Source organism: Mastacembelus armatus, chromosome 16, assembly GCF_900324485.2.
Source record: "Mastacembelus armatus chromosome 16, fMasArm1.2, whole genome shotgun sequence".
Classification (NCBI taxonomy): Eukaryota; Metazoa; Chordata; class Actinopteri; order Synbranchiformes; family Mastacembelidae; genus Mastacembelus; species Mastacembelus armatus.
This window is the reverse complement of record NC_046648.1, coordinates 24,568,887-24,587,500: the sequence shown is the minus strand read 5'-3', so window position 1 is coordinate 24,587,500 and position 18,614 is coordinate 24,568,887. Positions and strand designations below refer to the sequence as shown.

The window sequence follows — 18,614 nt, the reverse complement described above, 5'->3', positions numbered from 1 at the left end:
ATTTCCTACGCTGCCTGCTCATCATCATCTTTGGAAATATGTTACTAATAAAAGAAACAGCAGATTTAGCCGGTTCTTTGTGGATCCACCAGGATCCATGGTGATCAGGTGAGTCTGGTAAATTATTAGTTGTGTCATTAACCAAATATCAAGTTTTATCTTTTGTTGCCCAAACCTGTTAAAACCTGTTGAAGCTGCTCAGGAGTCTCTAAAGATTTGGATTCAGTTAGGTCCCATCTTTGCACAGTGCACAGTCAGTCTGAGGAACTGGGGGGGGGTCCAGCGGACCAGTCCTCTGACGGATCATCCCTCCAGTATAATGGGCCCCAGATAAACTGCAACAGCAGAGAGGGAGTTTCTGGAAACACAGTATTTTGAGTTCAGCGTGCCCGCAGAGCCAAACGCCTCCCTCAAACCCCCCCACCCCCCACTCTTAGTCTCCACCAGTCCTGACCGGGTCTGGACCTTGGGGAGGTACAGCTGCACATGACACCATCAGTCAGGAATCCTGCCTGGCTGCTGTTTACTGACTGTCGCAGTGTTTCGCCCTCTGATCGGAGCTGTGAGCAGCTGGATTCTTTCTCCCGTGGATCCCTCAACCAGAGCTCAGTCCCCACAGGCCGAGCGTGTGGCGCCTCCCACAGGGGGAGGAGACGTTGGGGGGCGGAGGAGCTGCAGCTTCCTCCCTCCCCTCACCTGCTGTTAAGCACCGGTTTCCAGGGCAACTCCGAAACAAACAGTCCTGAAGTGTGAGCGGAGGAAACCGCACAGACTGACTCCCTTCAGATCCTCAGGTCTTTGTTCCCCTGGTTTCATCTCTGGATCTGCCAGTTTGGCCCTTTTCCACAGAAACACTCCCAGTTTGCATTTTATAGCAGGCAGCGCCCAGTTCCATGTGGATGATCAGGACCAGGGTGGCCCTCCCCCAGGGCCCGGATCATCAGGGGCCCCAGAATGCTGGTCCACGGTCTGTTCTGTGTGATCCCCGCAGTACGTCTCTGGTGTGTTCTGTCATCAGACCTGAACTGGACTTTCCCTGCCACGAAATCCGAACCTGCAGTAATGGGGGGGTCTCATAGTCTGGGTCTGGGTCCTCTGTGGAGCAGGACCAAATGGAGAGCAGCTCCTGACCTTTGACACCAGTCTGATGGTCTGAGGAGCTGCTGAACCAGGGTCCAGTCTTAGCCATTCACACACACAAACAGAATCAGGGTCCAGTCCTAGTCTTTCCCACACACAAACAGAACCGGAACAGAACCAGGGTCCAGTCTTAGCCTTTCACACACACAAACAGAATCAGGGTCCAGTCCTAGTCTTTCACACACAAATAGAACCAGGGTCCAGTCCTAGTCTTTCCCACACTCAAACGGAACCGGAACAGAACCAGGGTCCAGTCTTAGCCTTTCACACACACAAACAGAACCAGGGTCCAGTCCTAGTCTTTCACACACACAAACAGAACCAGAACAGAACCAGGGTCCAGTCCTAGTCTTTCACACACACAAACAAAACCAGAACAGAACCAGGGTCCAGTCCTAGTCTTTCCCACACACAAACAGAACCAGAACAGAACCAGGGTCCAGTCTTATCCTTTCACACACAAACAGAACCAAACAGAACCAGGGTCCAGTCTTAGTCTTTCCCACACACAAACAGAACCAGGGTCCAGTCTTAATGTTTCCATCATGTCAGTAGTCTCTTCTTCGGGAGCGCGCTTTATTCAAACCACTGCGCGTGCGCGAGCCTCCTAGTATTTTCAGTAGCAGTATTCTCCTGCGCGTGAACGGACCGTCGGTTTGTCCTCCGGTCGGTCGGTCCGTCGGTTCTCTCTCCGGCTCCGTGTTTGCTCCCTGCCCCGCTCCGCGCAGCAGTTACTCGGTGTGGACCCAGTCCCCCCCACCCCCGGTCCTCCAGACTGAAACTTTCTGCAAATCCGTCCTGGAGCTCCGGATCCCGCTGCCTGCACGAAATCTGGTCTCCGGTTCTCCTCTGGTTCCCCGCTGACAGCTGCTGCTGCTCCGGTGACTCACCGACCCGGGTCTCCTCACCTCTGCGGTCTTTAGATTCGGTTCTCCACTTATCTTGGTTCGGTTAACCCTTCCTCCTGGTCCGGTTCCCTCGGTTTCGGAGAATGGGTTGGAGTGTCCCGGTTCTGCTGTGCATCATCTGTGTGCAGCTGACGACGGGAGTCCCGGATCAACCGGGCGTTCAAGGTACCGACACCGAACTGACGGATCAGTTTAAGCAGGCTTTAAAACTGGAACTGAGTACTTTTACTGAAGTACTGCAGAGGTACTTGTACTACACCTGAGTATTTTAACTTCACCTCAGTGTGTATTTGTACTGTGTTCTACTACATACACACAGTTTCACTTCCATTAATTGTTGTTTCAGTGGAGACAGGATTACTCAGCCGGAGTATTTATGAAGTAAAAGTACATGTAACAAAATTACTTCAAATTTATTATGACAGGAAGTCCCGGTTCGATCAATAATCGATTAATCAGAGGACAAAAAGTTAATCTTTAACTATTTTAACAATCGATCAGCTTCAGTCATTTCAAAATACTAATATTTAAAAAAAGTAAAATGATCCAGAACGAGTCAATTTCAGAATAATGTTATTGGTTTATGATTATTGATCTATTGATTGGTGATGTATTGGTTTATGATTATTGATTGGTGATGTATTGGTTTATGATTATTGATCTATTGATTGGTGATGTATTGTTTATGATTATTGATCTATTGATTGGTGATGTATTGGTTTATGATTATTGATCTATTTATTGGTGATGTATTGGTTTAGAATTATTGATCTATTGATTGGTGATAATTATTGATCTATTGATTGGTGATGTATTGCTGCTGATGGAGCTAATTTCTTCGTCTTATCTGTGATATTTCTTGTTGGTTTATTGTATTTTCTATTATTAGTCTGAAAAGTAACCACAGCTGTGAGATACAAGTACTGAGAACAGTACTTCCCTCTGAAATGGCGTGATAGTCAAACCTCAGGTTCAGGAGGAACAATGTGGTTTTCGTCCTGGTCGTGTAACACTGGACCAGCTCTGAACCCTCACCAGGGTCCTCAAGAAGTCATAGGAATTTTCCAGTCCAGTTGTGTTTTGTGGACTTGGAGAAGGCAGTCGACCATGTCCTGTTTTTGGTGCATGTTGGACTCATTTCCGGTGCATGTTGGACTCATGTTGTCAGGGCGGCCCTTTCTCACCGGTCATTTTTATGGATAGAGTTTCTAGGTGCAGTCAGGGGTCGAAGGGGGTCCAGTTTGGTGGACACACGATCTCATCTCTGCTCTTTGCAGATGATGTGGTTCTGTTCGCTTTATCAAGCCAGGACCTTCAGTGTGCACTGGGGAGGTTTGCAGCCAAGTGTGAGGGGGCCATGATGAGAATCAGCACCTCCAAGTCCGAGGCCATGGCTGAGTCACTGAAAGGTGTTGGGGGAGAGAAACAACTCTCCATGATTATTCAGTCTGAGAATAGTGGCTTGATTGATTGATTGATTGATTGATTGGTAGTTGCAGCTCCAGAATACTTTCAGATTGAGAATCATCACAACGTGTCCCCATGGTTTAATTAATCTTACTGATAAAATTAAGAAGCTAAAGGTTTTTGTCTTTCATGTTTTTATTATTTCATCAATAATTATTGATTGTTGTGAAGTAGCAGCTGGAACACACTGACATACTCTGCTCCTCTGGGTCCTCCTCAGTCATCGACGTGTTGAGTCTTCAGGACTCGAAGCAGAGTCTTGCAGCTGTGGAGAAGCTGTCCGGTGGTCTGAGCGCGCTCAGTGACGTTTATGTGGTGTCAACGTTTCGGCTGCCGGTGAAGCTGGGCGGAGTCCTGCTGGGTCTCTACAGTAAACAGGACAACAGGAAGTACCTGGAGCTCGCTGTCATGGGGAAGATCAATAAAGGTTGGTAGAAGCTGCACTGACCTACATTATTAGACTCTAAATTCAGGTTCAGATCTATCAGACTGAATTCTGGGTAAACGTGTGTAAAATGAAGCAGCAGACATGGAGAATGTTTCCATCCAAACACACCAGTGGTTTGAATAGTTCAGTCAGTGGAAACGGTTCTTGGTAGAGGAATTTAGGATTTAATTTTAAGGAAACTCACTAGTCAGGAGGAGACAAGGAAGGAAAATAAGGTGGAAGGAAAGGAAGTGACACCTCTTCAGTGTGGTAACAGAAAATAGTGTCCCTGTAAACCAGCTCCTCTTGTCCTCCAGTCCTGGTTCGTTACATCAGAGCTGACGGGAAGCTGCACACCGTTAACCTGCAGAACGCCAACGTGGCCGACGGGCGGACTCACTCCATCATCCTGAGGCTCGGGGGCCTGCAACGGGACAACATGAACGCAGAGCTCTTTGTCGACTGCCGACTGGTCGACTCCAGCCAGGGCCTGCCGCTGCTGGTCCCCCTGCCCCGGGAGGCAGAGATGGTGGAGATCAGACACGGGCAGAAGGCCTACGCCCGAGTCCAGGTCAGACAGAGGCCGGTCTAGATAATCTACATGTGCACAGAGGTTCCAGGTTTACACTTTATTCTGTCATTTTAAACAATAAAACTCTGATTTCACATTATTAATCTACAGTCATTAAAAATGAAGGACTATGTGGACTACAGGTACAGTACAGCACACAGTGTAAACTATAACACAACTATAAAACGGTGTTACACTCAAAAGTTCCCCATCGGTATTTGGATATTACTGTAAATTTATGTAGTAATGTACAAATGGATGTTATGATTTTCTATTATTACATTCTTGAACTTCTCTTAATACCATAGACTTCTGTAAAAGGTGGTGTGGAACCACAGCCTTTGTCTTGTTATCAACATCCTTAAGTAGTCTGCTGGTCTGGTTCCAGAGTTTCAGTTTTTCTGACAGTTTCTGACCTCAGGTAAAGATCCAACGTTCTCTGCTGAAATGACACACTTCACCAAATCGCTGTACCAATGTTGTTTTCATGTTTCTGTCCGTGGCTCATAGGGGGCAGTAGAATCCCTCAGACTGGCACTAGGGGGCAGTGTTGCTAAAGCCGGTGCCCTGACTGACTGTCCTTTCCAGGGAGATGCTTCAGCCTCCAACTCAGGTGAGCTGACCTCACACCTTAACTCTCTTACATGTGGCAGGAGTCAGGTGGTCAGTGTTACCTGACGGTAACATCACAGTCGTTTATTTTTTATACTTTAGTTTATGTGGAGACAAACGTAGATAAATATAATCAATACGTGTGTGATGTTGATGGAACCTGACAGTAAGTCGGTATTTTTCAGTGAATGGGGAGATCAACTCCATCCTGGGTAAGTTCACGTCCAGTACTGTCACATTCAGTAACAAGTCAATAACAACTGATCAGTTTCACTTCAGCTCACCTGAGTTCACCTGGCGATCATGTTGGTTTGTGTCTCTCCTGTCAGGTGATCACACCAAGGCTCTGATTGGTCAGCTCATCATCTTCAATCAGATCCTTGGAGAGCTGCGACAGGACATCAGAGAGCAGGTGAGACAGAGAGCGGGTGAGACAGAGCGGGTGAGACAGACACAGAGTGGGTGAGACAGACACAGAGTGGGTGAGACAGACACAGAGTGGGTGAGACAGAGAGCGGGTGAGACAGAGAGCGGGTGAGACAGAGTGGGTGAGACAGACAGAGTGGGTGAGAGAGAGCGGGTGAGACAGAGTGGGTGAGACAGACACAGAGTGGGTGAGACAGAGAGCGGGTGAGACGGAGAGCGGGTGAGACAGACGGAGAGCGGGTGAGACAGACAGAGAGCGAGGGAGACAGAGAGCGGGTGAGACAGAGAGAGAGCAGGTGAGACAGAGAGAGAGCAGGTGAGACAGAGAGCAGGTGAGACAGAGAGCGGGTGAGACAGAGAGAGAGCAGCTGAGACAGAGAGAGAGCAGGTGAGACAGAGAGTGGGTGAGACAGACAGAGAGCAGCTGAGACAGAGAGAGAGCAGGTGAGACAGACAGAGAGCAGCTGAGACAGAGAGCGGGTGAGACAGAGAGCGGGTGAGACAGAGAGAGAGCAGGTGAGACAGAGCGGGTGAGACAGACAGAGAGCGGGTGAGACAGAGAGCGGGTGAGACAGAGAGAGAGCAGGTGAGACAGAGCGGGTGAGACAGACAGAGAGCGGGTGAGACAGAGAGCGGGTGAGACAGAGAGAGAGCAGGTGAGACAGTCAGAGAGCAGGTGAGACAGAGAACGGGTGAGACAGAGAGCAGGTGAGACAGAGAGCGGGTGAGACAGACAGAGAGCGGGTGAGACAGAGAGAGAGCAGGTGAGACAGAGAGCGGGTGAGACAGAGAGAGAGCGGGTGAGACAGAGAGCGGGTGAGACAGAGAGAGAGCGGGTGAGACAGAGAGCGGGTGAGACAGAGAGAGAGCAGGTGAGACAGAGAGCGGGTGAGACAGAGAGAGAGCAGGTGAGACAGAGAGAGAGCGGGTGAGACAGAGAGAGAGCGGGTGAGACAGAGAGCGGGTGAGACAGAGAGAGAGCAGGTGAGACAGAGAGTGGGTGAGACAGAGAGAGCAGGTGAGACAGAGTGGGTGAGACAGAGAGAGAGCGGGTGAGACAGAGAGAGAGCGGGTGAGACAGAGAGAGAGCAGGTGAGACAGAGAGAGAGCGGGTGAGACAGAGAGAGAGCAGGTGAGACAGAGAGCGGGTGAGACAGAGAGAGAGCAGGTGAGACAGAGAGTGGGTGAGACAGAGAGTGGGTGAGACAGAGAGAGAGCAGGTGAGACAGAGTGGGTGAGACAGAGAGAGAGCGGGTGAGACAGAGAGAGAGCGGGTGAGACAGAGAGAGAGCGGGTGAGACAGAGAGAGAGCAGGTGAGACAGAGCGGGTGAGACAGACAGAGAGCGGGTGAGACAGAGAGCGGGTGAGACAGAGAGCGGGTGAGACAGAGAGAGAGCAGGTGAGACAGTCAGAGAGCAGGTGAGACAGAGAACGGGTGAGACAGAGAGCAGGTGAGACAGAGAGCGGGTGAGACAGACAGAGAGCGGGTGAGACAGACAGAGAGCGGGTGAGACAGAGAGAGAGCAGGTGAGACAGAGAGCGGGTGAGACAGAGAGAGAGCGGGTGAGACAGAGAGAGAGCGGGTGAGACAGAGAGCGGGTGAGACAGAGAGAGAGCAGGTGAGACAGAGAGAGAGCGGGTGAGACAGAGAGAGAGCGGGTGAGACAGAGAGCGGGTGAGACAGAGAGAGAGCAGGTGAGACAGAGAGTGGGTGAGACAGAGAGAGAGCGGGTGAGACAGAGAGAGAGCGGGTGAGACAGAGAGAGAGCAGGTGAGACAGAGAGAGAGCGGGTGAGACAGAGAGAGAGCAGGTGAGACAGAGACCGGGTGAGACAGAGAGAGAGCAGGTGAGACAGAGACCGGGTGAGACAGAGAGAGAGCAGGTGAGACAGAGAGTGGGTGAGACAGAGAGAGAGCAGGTGAGACAGAGTGGGTGAGACAGAGAGAGAGCGGGTGAGACAGAGAGAGAGCGGGTGAGACAGAGAGAGAGCGGGTGAGACAGAGAGCGGGTGAGACAGAGAGAGAGCAGGTGAGACAGAGAGTGGGTGAGACAGAGAGAGCAGGTGAGACAGAGAGCGGGTGAGACAGAGAGAGAGCGGGTGAGACAGAGAGAGAGCGGGTGAGACAGAGAGCGGGTGAGACAGAGAGAGAGCGGGTGAGACAGAGAGCGGGTGAGACAGAGAGAGAGCAGGTGAGACAGAGAGTGGGTGAGACAGAGAGTGGGTGAGACAGAGAGAGAGCAGGTGAGACAGAGTGGGTGAGACAGAGAGAGAGCGGGTGAGACAGAGAGAGAGCGGGTGAGACAGAGAGAGAGCGGGTGAGACAGAGAGAGAGCAGGTGAGACAGAGCGGGTGAGACAGACAGAGAGCGGGTGAGACAGAGCGGGTGAGACAGAGAGAGAGCAGGTGAGACAGAGCGGGTGAGACAGACAGAGAGCGGGTGAGACAGAGAGCGGGTGAGACAGAGAGCGGGTGAGACAGAGAGAGAGCAGGTGAGACAGTCAGAGAGCAGGTGAGACAGAGAACGGGTGAGACAGAGAGCAGGTGAGACAGAGAGCGGGTGAGACAGACAGAGAGCGGGTGAGACAGACAGAGAGCGGGTGAGACAGAGAGAGAGCAGGTGAGACAGAGAGCGGGTGAGACAGAGAGAGAGCGGGTGAGACAGAGAGAGAGCGGGTGAGACAGAGAGCGGGTGAGACAGAGAGAGAGCGGGTGAGACAGAGAGAGAGCGGGTGAGACAGAGAGAGAGCGGGTGAGACAGAGAGCGGGTGAGACAGAGAGAGAGCAGGTGAGACAGAGAGTGGGTGAGACAGAGAGAGAGCGGGTGAGACAGAGAGAGAGCGGGTGAGACAGAGAGAGAGCGGGTGAGACAGAGAGAGAGCGGGTGAGACAGAGAGAGAGCAGGTGAGACAGAGACCGGGTGAGACAGAGAGAGAGCAGGTGAGACAGAGAGAGAGCAGGTGAGACAGAGAGCGGGTGAGACAGAGAGAGAGCAGGTGAGACAGAGAGCGGGTGAGACAGAGAGAGAGCGGGTGAGACAGAGAGAGAGCAGGTGAGACAGAGACCGGGTGAGACAGAGAGAGAGCAGGTGAGACAGAGACCGGGTGAGACAGAGAGAGAGCAGGTGAGACAGAGAGTGGGTGAGACAGAGAGTGGGTGAGACAGAGAGAGAGCAGGTGAGACAGAGTGGGTGAGACAGAGAGAGAGCGGGTGAGACAGAGAGAGAGCGGGTGAGACAGAGAGAGAGCGGGTGAGACAGAGAGCGGGTGAGACAGAGAGAGAGCAGGTGAGACAGAGAGTGGGTGAGACAGAGAGAGCAGGTGAGACAGAGAGCGGGTGAGACAGAGAGAGAGCGGGTGAGACAGAGAGAGAGCAAGTGAGACAGAGAGCGGGTGAGACAGAGCGGGTGAGACAGAGAGCGGTGACAGGACATTAAAGAACAGGTGAGTTTCTTGTTGAATGTGTCCTCTGGTCCTCAGGTGAAGGAGATGTCTCTGATCAGGAACACCATCCTGGAGTGTCAGGTTTGTGGTGAGTCAGGAGCTTTTTGTCCACATATAAATAAACTTGTTTCACACCTGAGGACCTGATTGAAGCCAGTCACTTCCTCTCTCTGCAGGTTTCCATGAGCCCCGTTCCCGCTGTTCTCCTAGCCCCTGCTATAAAGGTGTGTCCTGTATGGACAGTTTGCAGTATCCGGGCTACACCTGTGGACCTTGTCCACCTGGAACCACCGGCAACGGGACGCACTGTCAGGACATTAACGAGGTAATCATGAACGGTTTTAATGTCAGACAGGTGAACAGGTGAACTACAGGTGAACACTAACCTCACCCCCCTCCTTCCCCTCAGTGTGAGCTGCAGCCCTGTTTCTCTCCTGAAGCCTGTGTAAACACTTTGGGGGGGTTCACCTGTCAGCCCTGTCCTCCAGGCCTGTGGGGGGCCCCTCTAGCTGGAACTGGACTGGAGTACGCTAAGACTCACAAACAGGTCTCTCACACACAAACATGTCTCACTACAATTGTGAGGACACTGTTCCTAACCCCAACCCTAGCCTAATCCTGGTTCTAACCTGGACCCTAAAACCAGATCTGGACCCTTAAATGTCTGTTTGAAAGTGCAAAGGTTTACATGTCCCTAAAAAGATCTAAAATTGGTCCACACAGTGTAATGTAGATGTACATACACATACAAACACCCAGTAATCACTTCATTGTGTATGGTGGTGGAGGTTCTTGCTTTCTGTGCCACTGCGTGTTGTGGATTTATGGGGGTACAACGTCAGTCATGTGTGACAGTGTCTTTAAAACTCATCATATGTCTTCAAAGTTTTTTAAAGACACTAGAAAAAAGGAGGAACAGAAATGTAAAAAAAAATAAAGTAGTTTGTGTGTTGAGTTTTTATGTTTGTACCAATGAACAGTAATAATAATACTAACGATACTGTGTGTGTGTGTGTGTGTGTGTGTGTGTGTGTGTGTGTGTGTGTGTGTGTGTGTGTGTGTGTGTGTGTGTGTGTGTGTGTGTGTGTGTGTGTGTCAGGACTGTGTGGATATCGATGAGTGTGTAGATCTACCAGACGCCTGCGTGTCCAACTCTGTCTGTGTCAACACTGTGGTGAGTTCCTGTTTCTGCTCAGGTTTTCAGCGCCCTCTGGTGGACACCAGCCTGAAAACCGGCTTCTCTCTTTTCCTCTCAGGGTTCGTACAAGTGTGGTGGCTGTAAGCCTGGTTTCCTTGGTAACCAGACTGCAGGTTGTTTTCCCAGGAAGTCGTGTGCGGCGTTGACCTTTAACCCCTGTGACGTCAACGCTCACTGCACCATGGAGAGGAACGGAGAGGTCGCCTGCAGGGTGAGCGCCGACCCCACAGCATCTGGACTATCAGACACCATGGTGACACTTGGGCCACGGGTCTTCTGAGACTTGTTTGCTATTTGAGAGACATTTAAAGAGGAAGCAAAGTTTTTAAAGAGTAGAAAATATTCCCATCATCCATCGGTGCATAAAATCCATTTCCAGACAAACTCGTGGTTGTGTTCTGATTAAGGACCGATGCCGTACAGATTGTTATTTGCAGTGTGACATCGGGCTGTAAAATGACATTGGACTCTTGTTTGTCTGTTGTGTTCCAGTGTAACGTTGGCTGGGCGGGCAATGGACACACGTGTGGCGTGGACACAGACATCGATGGTTATCCAGACCGCCCTCTGCCCTGCATGGACAACGACAAACACTGCAAACAGGTCAGAGAAGTTACTGCAGCTTCATTTTCACACTGCACTTTCTATGGACATTCAACGTCCAATCGTAACTCCTGCATGTACAGAGAACAAATAACGAGGACACAAAGAAATAAGACAGACTCTCTGCTAAAGATTTATAGGGTATCAAAGACTTTATGAAGTGGATTATCAAAGAGTTTAGAAAATCAAAGTGTGTACCAGGTCAATCTTGCACTGATGTTGAAAATAATATCCAGTTTCTGTCTGTGGTGAACTGGTTCCTGAACCGATCTCTGTTTGTACCTTGTTCAGTGTCTCGTGTTGTCTCATAATGATTTTCTGTCCCTGTGCACCAGGACAACTGTGTGTTCACACCCAACTCTGGTCAGGAGGACGCCGACATCGACGGGATCGGAGATCAGTGTGACGAGGACGCAGATGGAGACGGCATCAAAAACGTGGAGGTGAGACAGTGTGGGTGTGTAGTCGCTGTTAGCTGTGCTATGGTCATGTGATCACGTGTCCTCTGTCCTTCAGGACAACTGCCGGCTGGTCCCTAACAAAGACCAGCAGAACTCAGACAGCGATTCGTTCGGAGACGCCTGTGACAACTGTCCCAACGTCCCCAACAGTGACCAGAAGGACACCGACAACAATGGACAGGGGGACGCCTGCGACCAGGACATCGATGGAGATGGTGAGATACGACCAATCTGTCCCCAGAGGGTTCAGGGCCGTCACAGGTACACGCTTGTCAGCAGTTAAACTGAGGTGTGTGTGTGTGTGTGTGTCTCTGTGTCCGTGTGTCCGTCCGTCCAGGTATTCCCAACGTTCTGGATAATTGTCCGAAGGTTCCTAATCCGATGCAAACAGACAGGGACAGGGACGGAGTCGGAGACGCCTGCGACAGCTGTCCTGAACTCAGCAACCCCATGCAGGTACAGTGAGCCTGGGGACATGTACTCAAGACCACTCAAGTATAGTACATAAGTACATGTTTGAGGTACTTTATACTTCTACAGTACCACGTTTATCTGAGCTCATGTTACATCGAACATCTAAAGTTTGTAGAACATGAAAAATAAACATTAATTCTTGTTTGTGTTTCCTGCATCAGGGATAAAACTGTGATAATGTACTATAGCACTGGACCAGGCAGGTCAGAGGTCACAGTGTGTCTTCTCTCTTTTTCAGACGGACATCGACAACGACCTGGTGGGAGACGTTTGTGACACCAACCAGGACACGTATGTCCAACATGTTTCTCTCCGTACTTGTCAGGACACTCGTTAACATAACGGATCCCTTAGCCCCTTGTCCCGAACCCTGAAGAAAGAGATGTCCCCCCAACAGTTTCAAATAAACATCAATAAAAAGACACACACTGTGTATTTGTGTCTCACTGCAGGGACGGGGATGGTCTACAGGACAGCAGAGACAACTGTCCCGACATCCCCAACAGCTCCCAGCTGGACTCTGATAACGACGGCCTCGGAGACGACTGTGACCACGATGACGACAACGACGGCGTCCTCGACGACTACGACAACTGCCGACTGATTGTCAACCCCAACCAGAAAGACTCTGACGGTAGTGGTCTGAGGAAAGAGGTTTAAACACACAGAAAGACTCTGTGGGAAATAGGTAGATCATCAGCAAACAGTCGGAGTTTGTCAGTGTTAGTGCCATGAAGACCACAGGTCGCTCCACCATTGTTGCTGCTTGAATTAAATACCGAACAGTTCTGGACCTGTCTGTGATACTGTCTGTCCGTCCCCAGTGAACGGTGTCGGAGACGTCTGTGAGAACGACTTCGACAATGACGCTGTGATGGATTTGATTGACGCGTGTCCAGAGAGCGCTGAGGTCACCCTGACAGACTTCAGGGCCTATCAGACCGTCATCCTGGACCCAGAGGGAGACGCCCAGATCGACCCCAACTGGGTGGTTCTTAATCAGGTGACTGAAAACACTAAAACAGATTGCAGCACTGCAGGTTTGTTAGTCCTGTTTAACTTGTAACAGGTTTTTCTGAAGTTAATTCTGACCTTAAGGTTGTTGCTACTTTTCAGGGGATGGAGATTGTTCAGACGATGAACAGCGATCCTGGTCTAGCTGTGGGTACGTGCTGTTTTTCTTTTTTTTTTTCAGTCTTAGTTAATGCAGGACAAAGCGACCCTCAGTCCTGGTACTGGAGTAGACCGTGTCCTGTTCTGTGTCTGCAGGCTACACAGCGTTCAATGGCGTCGACTTCGAGGGGACGTTCCACGTCAACACGGTGACGGACGATGACTACACAGGATTCATCTTCGGTTATCAGGACTCCTCCAGTTTCTATGTGGTGATGTGGAAACAGACGGAGCAGGCGTACTGGCAGTCCATCCCCTTCAGAGCCATGGCCCAGCCCGCCCTGCAGCTCAAGGTTTCTACTGACCAACCTCTGCTGTCTTCTACTGTTCGCAGATATTTTTTACTAAACTAAACAGCAAAGACCCTAATAAACGCTTTGAACGCTGCGTCTGTCTGCAGGCAGTGAAATCTCGAACTGGGCCAGGAGAGTTTCTGCGTAACGCCCTGTGGCACACCGGGGACACGCCTGGAGAAGTGAAGCTGCTCTGGAAGGACCCGCGAAATGTTGGCTGGAAGGACAAAACCTCGTACCGCTGGCAGCTCACGCACCGGCCGCAGGTCGGATACATCAGGTAAGACCACAGCCAGGACTGTGGGTGGACTAGACTTTGAACTGGACCTGCAGGTAGACTAGATCTTGGACTGGACTAGCGGGTGCACTAGACCTTGAACTCAACCTGCAGGTGGGCTAGACCCTGAACTGGACCTGCAGGTAGACTGGACCTTGGACTGGACTTGTGGGTGGACTAGACCATGAATTGGACCAGTGCTTGGATTGGCCCTGAACTGGACCTGCAGGTGGACTAGATTTTGGACTGGAACTACAGGTGGACTAGATTTTGGACTGGACCTGCAGGTGGACTACACTTATTACAACTATTCTACAAGTATTTTGATACTTGTACTGCAGTATGATGCTATCTTATCATGGCAGTACTCTGCAGTACTTATGCTGCAGTACTCTGTCAGCCTGTCTGTGTCCTTTGGACAGTGTGTAGAACAGTACTATGCTGTATCACTCTGTAGTATAATAGTGTTAATGTGATACTGGAGTACTCTGTAGTACTTTCTCAGTCCACAGTCTGTGTCTGTTGCACTTGTCTGTATAGATGTACAAATACTACAGTACTTTATAGTTCAGATGATACAGAACTCTTTAAAACAAATACTGCAGTATTGTATGGAACAAAACAGCAGTACCCTGTAGATACTGCAGTACTCTGTAGTACTCTGTCAGCCTGTAGTCTGTGTCTCTTGCACTCGTCTCGACTGTTTTTCGTCTCTCTCTCTTTTCTTTTTATTGCATTCTTTCTCCTCTGAAACTTCTTTGTGGCCCCGGGGCCCCCCGGTACTCTATTGTACTCGTCTCCATGACGACCAAAGCCCTGGCAAGAATCCGCCTCGGCAGCCGTTGATATGCAGATCAGACGGAGAGACGCTGTGCAGAGCTTCATCCCATGAAACGCGGTGTGGGACCACACTGAAGCTGTAAAGTGTCAGTAAAGTTTAACTACTGACGATATGAAGTGAAAAGATCAGGCTGCTCAGAGTGAGGACGGTTTGTCTGCATGTTACTCTGCTTTTTATTTCAAAGGCTCGGTTCTTGATATAAAGGACCAGTCCTCGCACTCTGAGTTGATGTTTCCTGGAACCGGCAGCAGATGTAAAAAGTCTGGACTCACATTCTTCAGTCGGTCATGAGAGAAAGGAAAGAAAGGAGGAGGAGGTTTTTGTAGAAAGTCTATTCACGGAGCTGAAGAGAGAGAGAACAGAGGCTTTTCTCCTCTCCCTCTCTCGCCCCAGGATCTTTTTAAATCCGACCACAGTTCAGCTCTGACGCTGCAGTTAAAGTTTTAAGGTCTGAATTAAACTCCTGATACGATGCACTGAATATATAACAATAACACTAATAATAAACCTGGAGACTAAAATCCTCTATACTGGTCGTAGACGCTTCTAGTCTGGGATTTTTATATTTCTGATTTATTGTCTGTTGTATATTCTTAGTTTAATCCATTTATTTATTAATCTTCAGAGATATTTACCTGTGCGTGGTTCTAACCAAAGACCTGGAGGAACATGTCCATCCTCTGCATGTTTCTGTGCATACTGTGGAACCACAATAAAGCTTTGTAAATCACTGATTCTGAGAGTCCGAGGGCCTCAGGGAAGGAGGTCCAGATCTGAGGGCCCTGGACTGAGAAAGCCAGCTCTCCTTTAGACAGAGCCAGGAGAGTCCAGATCTCTTGTTTGGAAGTTCAGCTGGGACTGGAACCACGAAGTGCTTTAAATGTGATCTGTAAAATCTGAAAATCACTTCTAAAACGAACTGATCGGTGAACAGGAGAGTTTTTGTTTCCAACCCAAAATGTCCTGGTGTTTGTCTTGGGGAGCGTTTGTTTTCTGACCTGGCGTGTCTGTGTTTCAGGGTGAAGCTGTTTGAGGGGACAGACATGGTGGCGGACTCCGGCGTAGTAACGGACACCACGATGAGAGGAGGCAGGCTCGGCGTCTTCTGCTTCTCCCAGGAGAACATCATCTGGTCCAACCTGCGCTACAGGTGTAACGGTACGAGCTCTGAGTCCGTCTTAGAGGATCTCATTGGTTTCATATTCTTCACTTACACTTTAATCCACGTCAGATCAGGTAGTGTTTGGATCAGGTAGCTTGTGAGAAACATGTTACAAAGTCAGATCAGATCAGAATCAGTACCAGCACGTAACCAAGGAGCTGGATCGGGATCAGGGCCAGAAGGACTTGATCAGGACGTCCTCAGTAATCACAGGTGGAAGATTCTGAACTTTAACTTGATGTCACCAAATGTTCATGAGCGATTTTGCTGCTTTGTTTGATTTCAGACACGGTGCCTGAAGACTTCCAGTCCCACCGCAAAAAAGTTCTGATGCACATTCATGTCTGAGCTGCAGACGGACTGGTCACGCACATACACACACACACACACACACACACACACACACACACACACACACACACACACACACACACACACACACGCACACACACGCACACACACGCACACACACGCACACACACACACACACATTAGTAGAGTGATCTCTGTGAGGACATTCATTGTCCAAACCTGGCTCTAACCAGAACCCTGAAACCAGGTCTCAAACTGTAGGACCAGACCACGTCATTAGTGCAGAAATGCCTTCACAAGAAATGTCACGGTGCCCCTGAACGCACCATCAGTGTTGGTCTGTGTGACATTTAGACGCCTCCTTTCCAGTCCAGTTAATTTGTGTTTCCATGTATGAATCAAAGAGGAGCTGTTTCAAGGTCCAGTCTGTTTCACTGAAAGAGGTCACAGAGTCAACTACAACTCCCAAGGTGCAATTTGTTAACAAACAGCCAATCACAGAGCTTCACATTAATGGGAGTTACATGTCAGAGAAAACTGCAGTGAGGAAAAGTCCTGGTTTATGGAAGAGGAAGAATTCCCAAGATCCACCAAACTATCACCAGGTAGCTTCCTTAGCTGTTCAGTGGACATTTTATTTTGGAATTTATCTTTTTTGTTTTTAGTTTATTAGAAAAGTGCAAACCCAGATGACCCTGCTGAGAACTGTCAGGCTGCCGTACCCAGGGGAGAGCCCAAATGAAAAGTGCTTTTAAATGTTTCTGTACATATGTTTGTTGAAATAAACTCTCACCCTCGAATTTTCCTAAAACTGTCGCTTTAGTCTGAATTTTTTAAAATGTGGTTTGATCGATTTGAACTAAATACATTTAGTTTTTTCTTTCAAAATAAGGCCTGACAGACTGAACTGACATGTGAAGAACAACATCATCATCTGTGCTCAGTTTCCTCCAAAGCTGCTGGGTTCCCATATGTTCCTTCCAGTTTGGCTCCATCAGGAGCTTCTCCATAAATGTCCAACCAATGTGAAGCGTCCTGGTCTCTCCACTGCCCCCCCTCCTCCATGTTGATGTTTCCCACACTGAATGATGACGACAGGTGACATGTGCAGAGGAGGGAGACGTTAAAACGACCACATGGATTCTGATCTGACCGTTCTGACGGAGCTCACACACACACTCAGATAGGAATCGGATCTAGGACCACATATGCAGGTGGACCAGGTGAACGCAGCCTGTGGAAATAATAAAAACATTTAGGAAATGCTTTGTTTTACCTCGTCCGTCTGGGCCCTGGTCCCTTTTCTCCTGCTGCAATGATGGTCGGGACCCCGGGGCCGGGGAGGCCGGGACGAGTGCAATATTGGAGGGAGAATGTGACAACAGTGCACCGCATCCCGGACCTGCCCGACCCCGGGAGGAATCACGGCACACACCCTGAAACACACACATGGGATGAAGACGGTTTACAGTGACTGAATCAGTCTTTTCTGTGTGACAGCACCAAACTTTGCTCTACTGCTCTAATGATTAAAGCTGCAGCTCAAACCACAGGTCAGAGTCCAGAAATCCCAGAGACTTCAGAAAGTCTTTGTTTCTGTCCTGGGTCGTACTTTCATGTTCTATTGAATTTGTTAGATCAAATCTCAGTTTCTACACTCAGTGACCACAACAACAAGGTGAAAACATCAAAAACTGAAATCTGTCCTTTATAAACTCCAAACTGGACTCAGCTGCTTCATGAGACATGTCCAGAACCTGACTGGAGTCCACCTGGGACAGCCTGATCTGATCGGACAGAGTTTACAAAGACAAGACACCTGTGTATATACAGCCCCACGGTTCTCACTGCAGGTCAGGACAGAAACCGGGACCTGGAGTCTGCAGAAACAGCCTGAAGTCGGTGTTTACTGATAAATGAATGTGAGCACAAAGATGCTGCTCACATTCATTTATCTGAACCGTCGTCTGTGTCGTTGGTCACTTCAGTTTCTAACAAAAGCCTCGATGTCACTGGGCCCTAGAAGCCTTGGTTTGGTAAAACAAGTGGACAAACTGATGAAGTTTCAGATTAACGTGATAAAAGAAGAATCATAGTAACAAAGATCTAAAGCAGTAAAATAACCGCAGCTGTCCAGATGCCCCTGACTCAGCTCCTTTCCTTCTGTTTGCACCAGATTCACCTGATAAATCGGATTGTTGGGATATAAACTAAAATCTTGACAACGACCTCAGAGGTTATTGTTGTTTAACGCTCTCACACCCTCACTTGGTAAAGTCTGGATCAGTGTGGCTGCTGCAGAAAAAGAGAAACCTGGACTCACCTGTGAGCAGCAGCTCCTCTGTCTCTGCACCGTCCTGTGGTTTCTGGTCTGTGGAGGGTCTCTGTCCGTCAGTCCTGGTTTTTGGTCCGGACCGTCCTCCTCCCCTCCCTCCTCTGAACACCAACAAAGGCTGGAAGAGCTGCTCAGTGAGGCGTGGAGGGGCCCTGCTTCACACTTAAAGGGCCAACAACTTAACCTGGTAAACCCTGCAGGATGTGGATTCAAACACATCCAACTTTAATGAAACTCTGGTTATGGACAGATCAGTGTGATGTGTTGTCACTCACCTCTTATTTACACAGCCCAACATCCAGGGGTGCTGTACCTAAGTACAAATCTGAGGTACTTTACTGGAGTTTCTGCAGCTCTGTACTTCTACTCTCCCACATCTCAGAGGCTGATGTTGTAATTTTACTGCGCCACGTGTGTCTGACAGCTGCAGTTACTTTTCCATCCACTTCCTGTCCAGTATAAACTTCAAACATGTGAGATCCTGTAGAATA

The 18,614-nt window shown here is 49.4% G+C and overlaps 1 protein-coding gene across 1 annotated transcript; it reads left to right on the top strand.

The window, feature by feature from the left end:
- Positions 1-1,748: 1,748 nt before the first annotated feature.
- thbs3a (thrombospondin 3a) lies at positions 1,749-16,593 on the top strand. The gene is made up of 23 exons (XM_026317315.1): positions 1,749-2,213; positions 3,736-3,942; positions 4,260-4,513; positions 5,024-5,126; positions 5,311-5,337; positions 5,455-5,537; positions 9,031-9,082; positions 9,171-9,319; positions 9,404-9,541; positions 10,094-10,168; positions 10,251-10,403; positions 10,685-10,795; positions 11,131-11,238; positions 11,312-11,471; positions 11,594-11,712; positions 11,969-12,021; positions 12,183-12,364; positions 12,555-12,733; positions 12,847-12,895; positions 13,000-13,196; positions 13,304-13,476; positions 15,333-15,472; positions 15,763-16,593. Exons 1-23 carry the CDS (start codon positions 2,132-2,134, stop codon positions 15,822-15,824), a joined length of 2,856 nt encoding a protein of 951 aa, XP_026173100.1. The 5' UTR covers positions 1,749-2,131; the 3' UTR covers positions 15,825-16,593.
- The last annotated feature ends 2,021 nt before the right edge of the window (positions 16,594-18,614 follow it).

Coding starts and splice junctions, on each gene's coding strand:
- thbs3a (XM_026317315.1), top strand. CDS start 2,132: ATGGGTTGGAGTGTCCCGGTTCTGCTGTGCATCATCTGTGTGCAGCTG. Junction 5,127..5,310: donor TGCTTCAGCCTCCAACTCAG/GTGAGCTGACCT, acceptor GGTATTTTTCAG/TGAATGGGGAGATCAACTCC. Junction 11,472..11,593: donor CCAGGACATCGATGGAGATG/GTGAGATACGAC, acceptor CCGTCCGTCCAG/GTATTCCCAACGTTCTGGAT.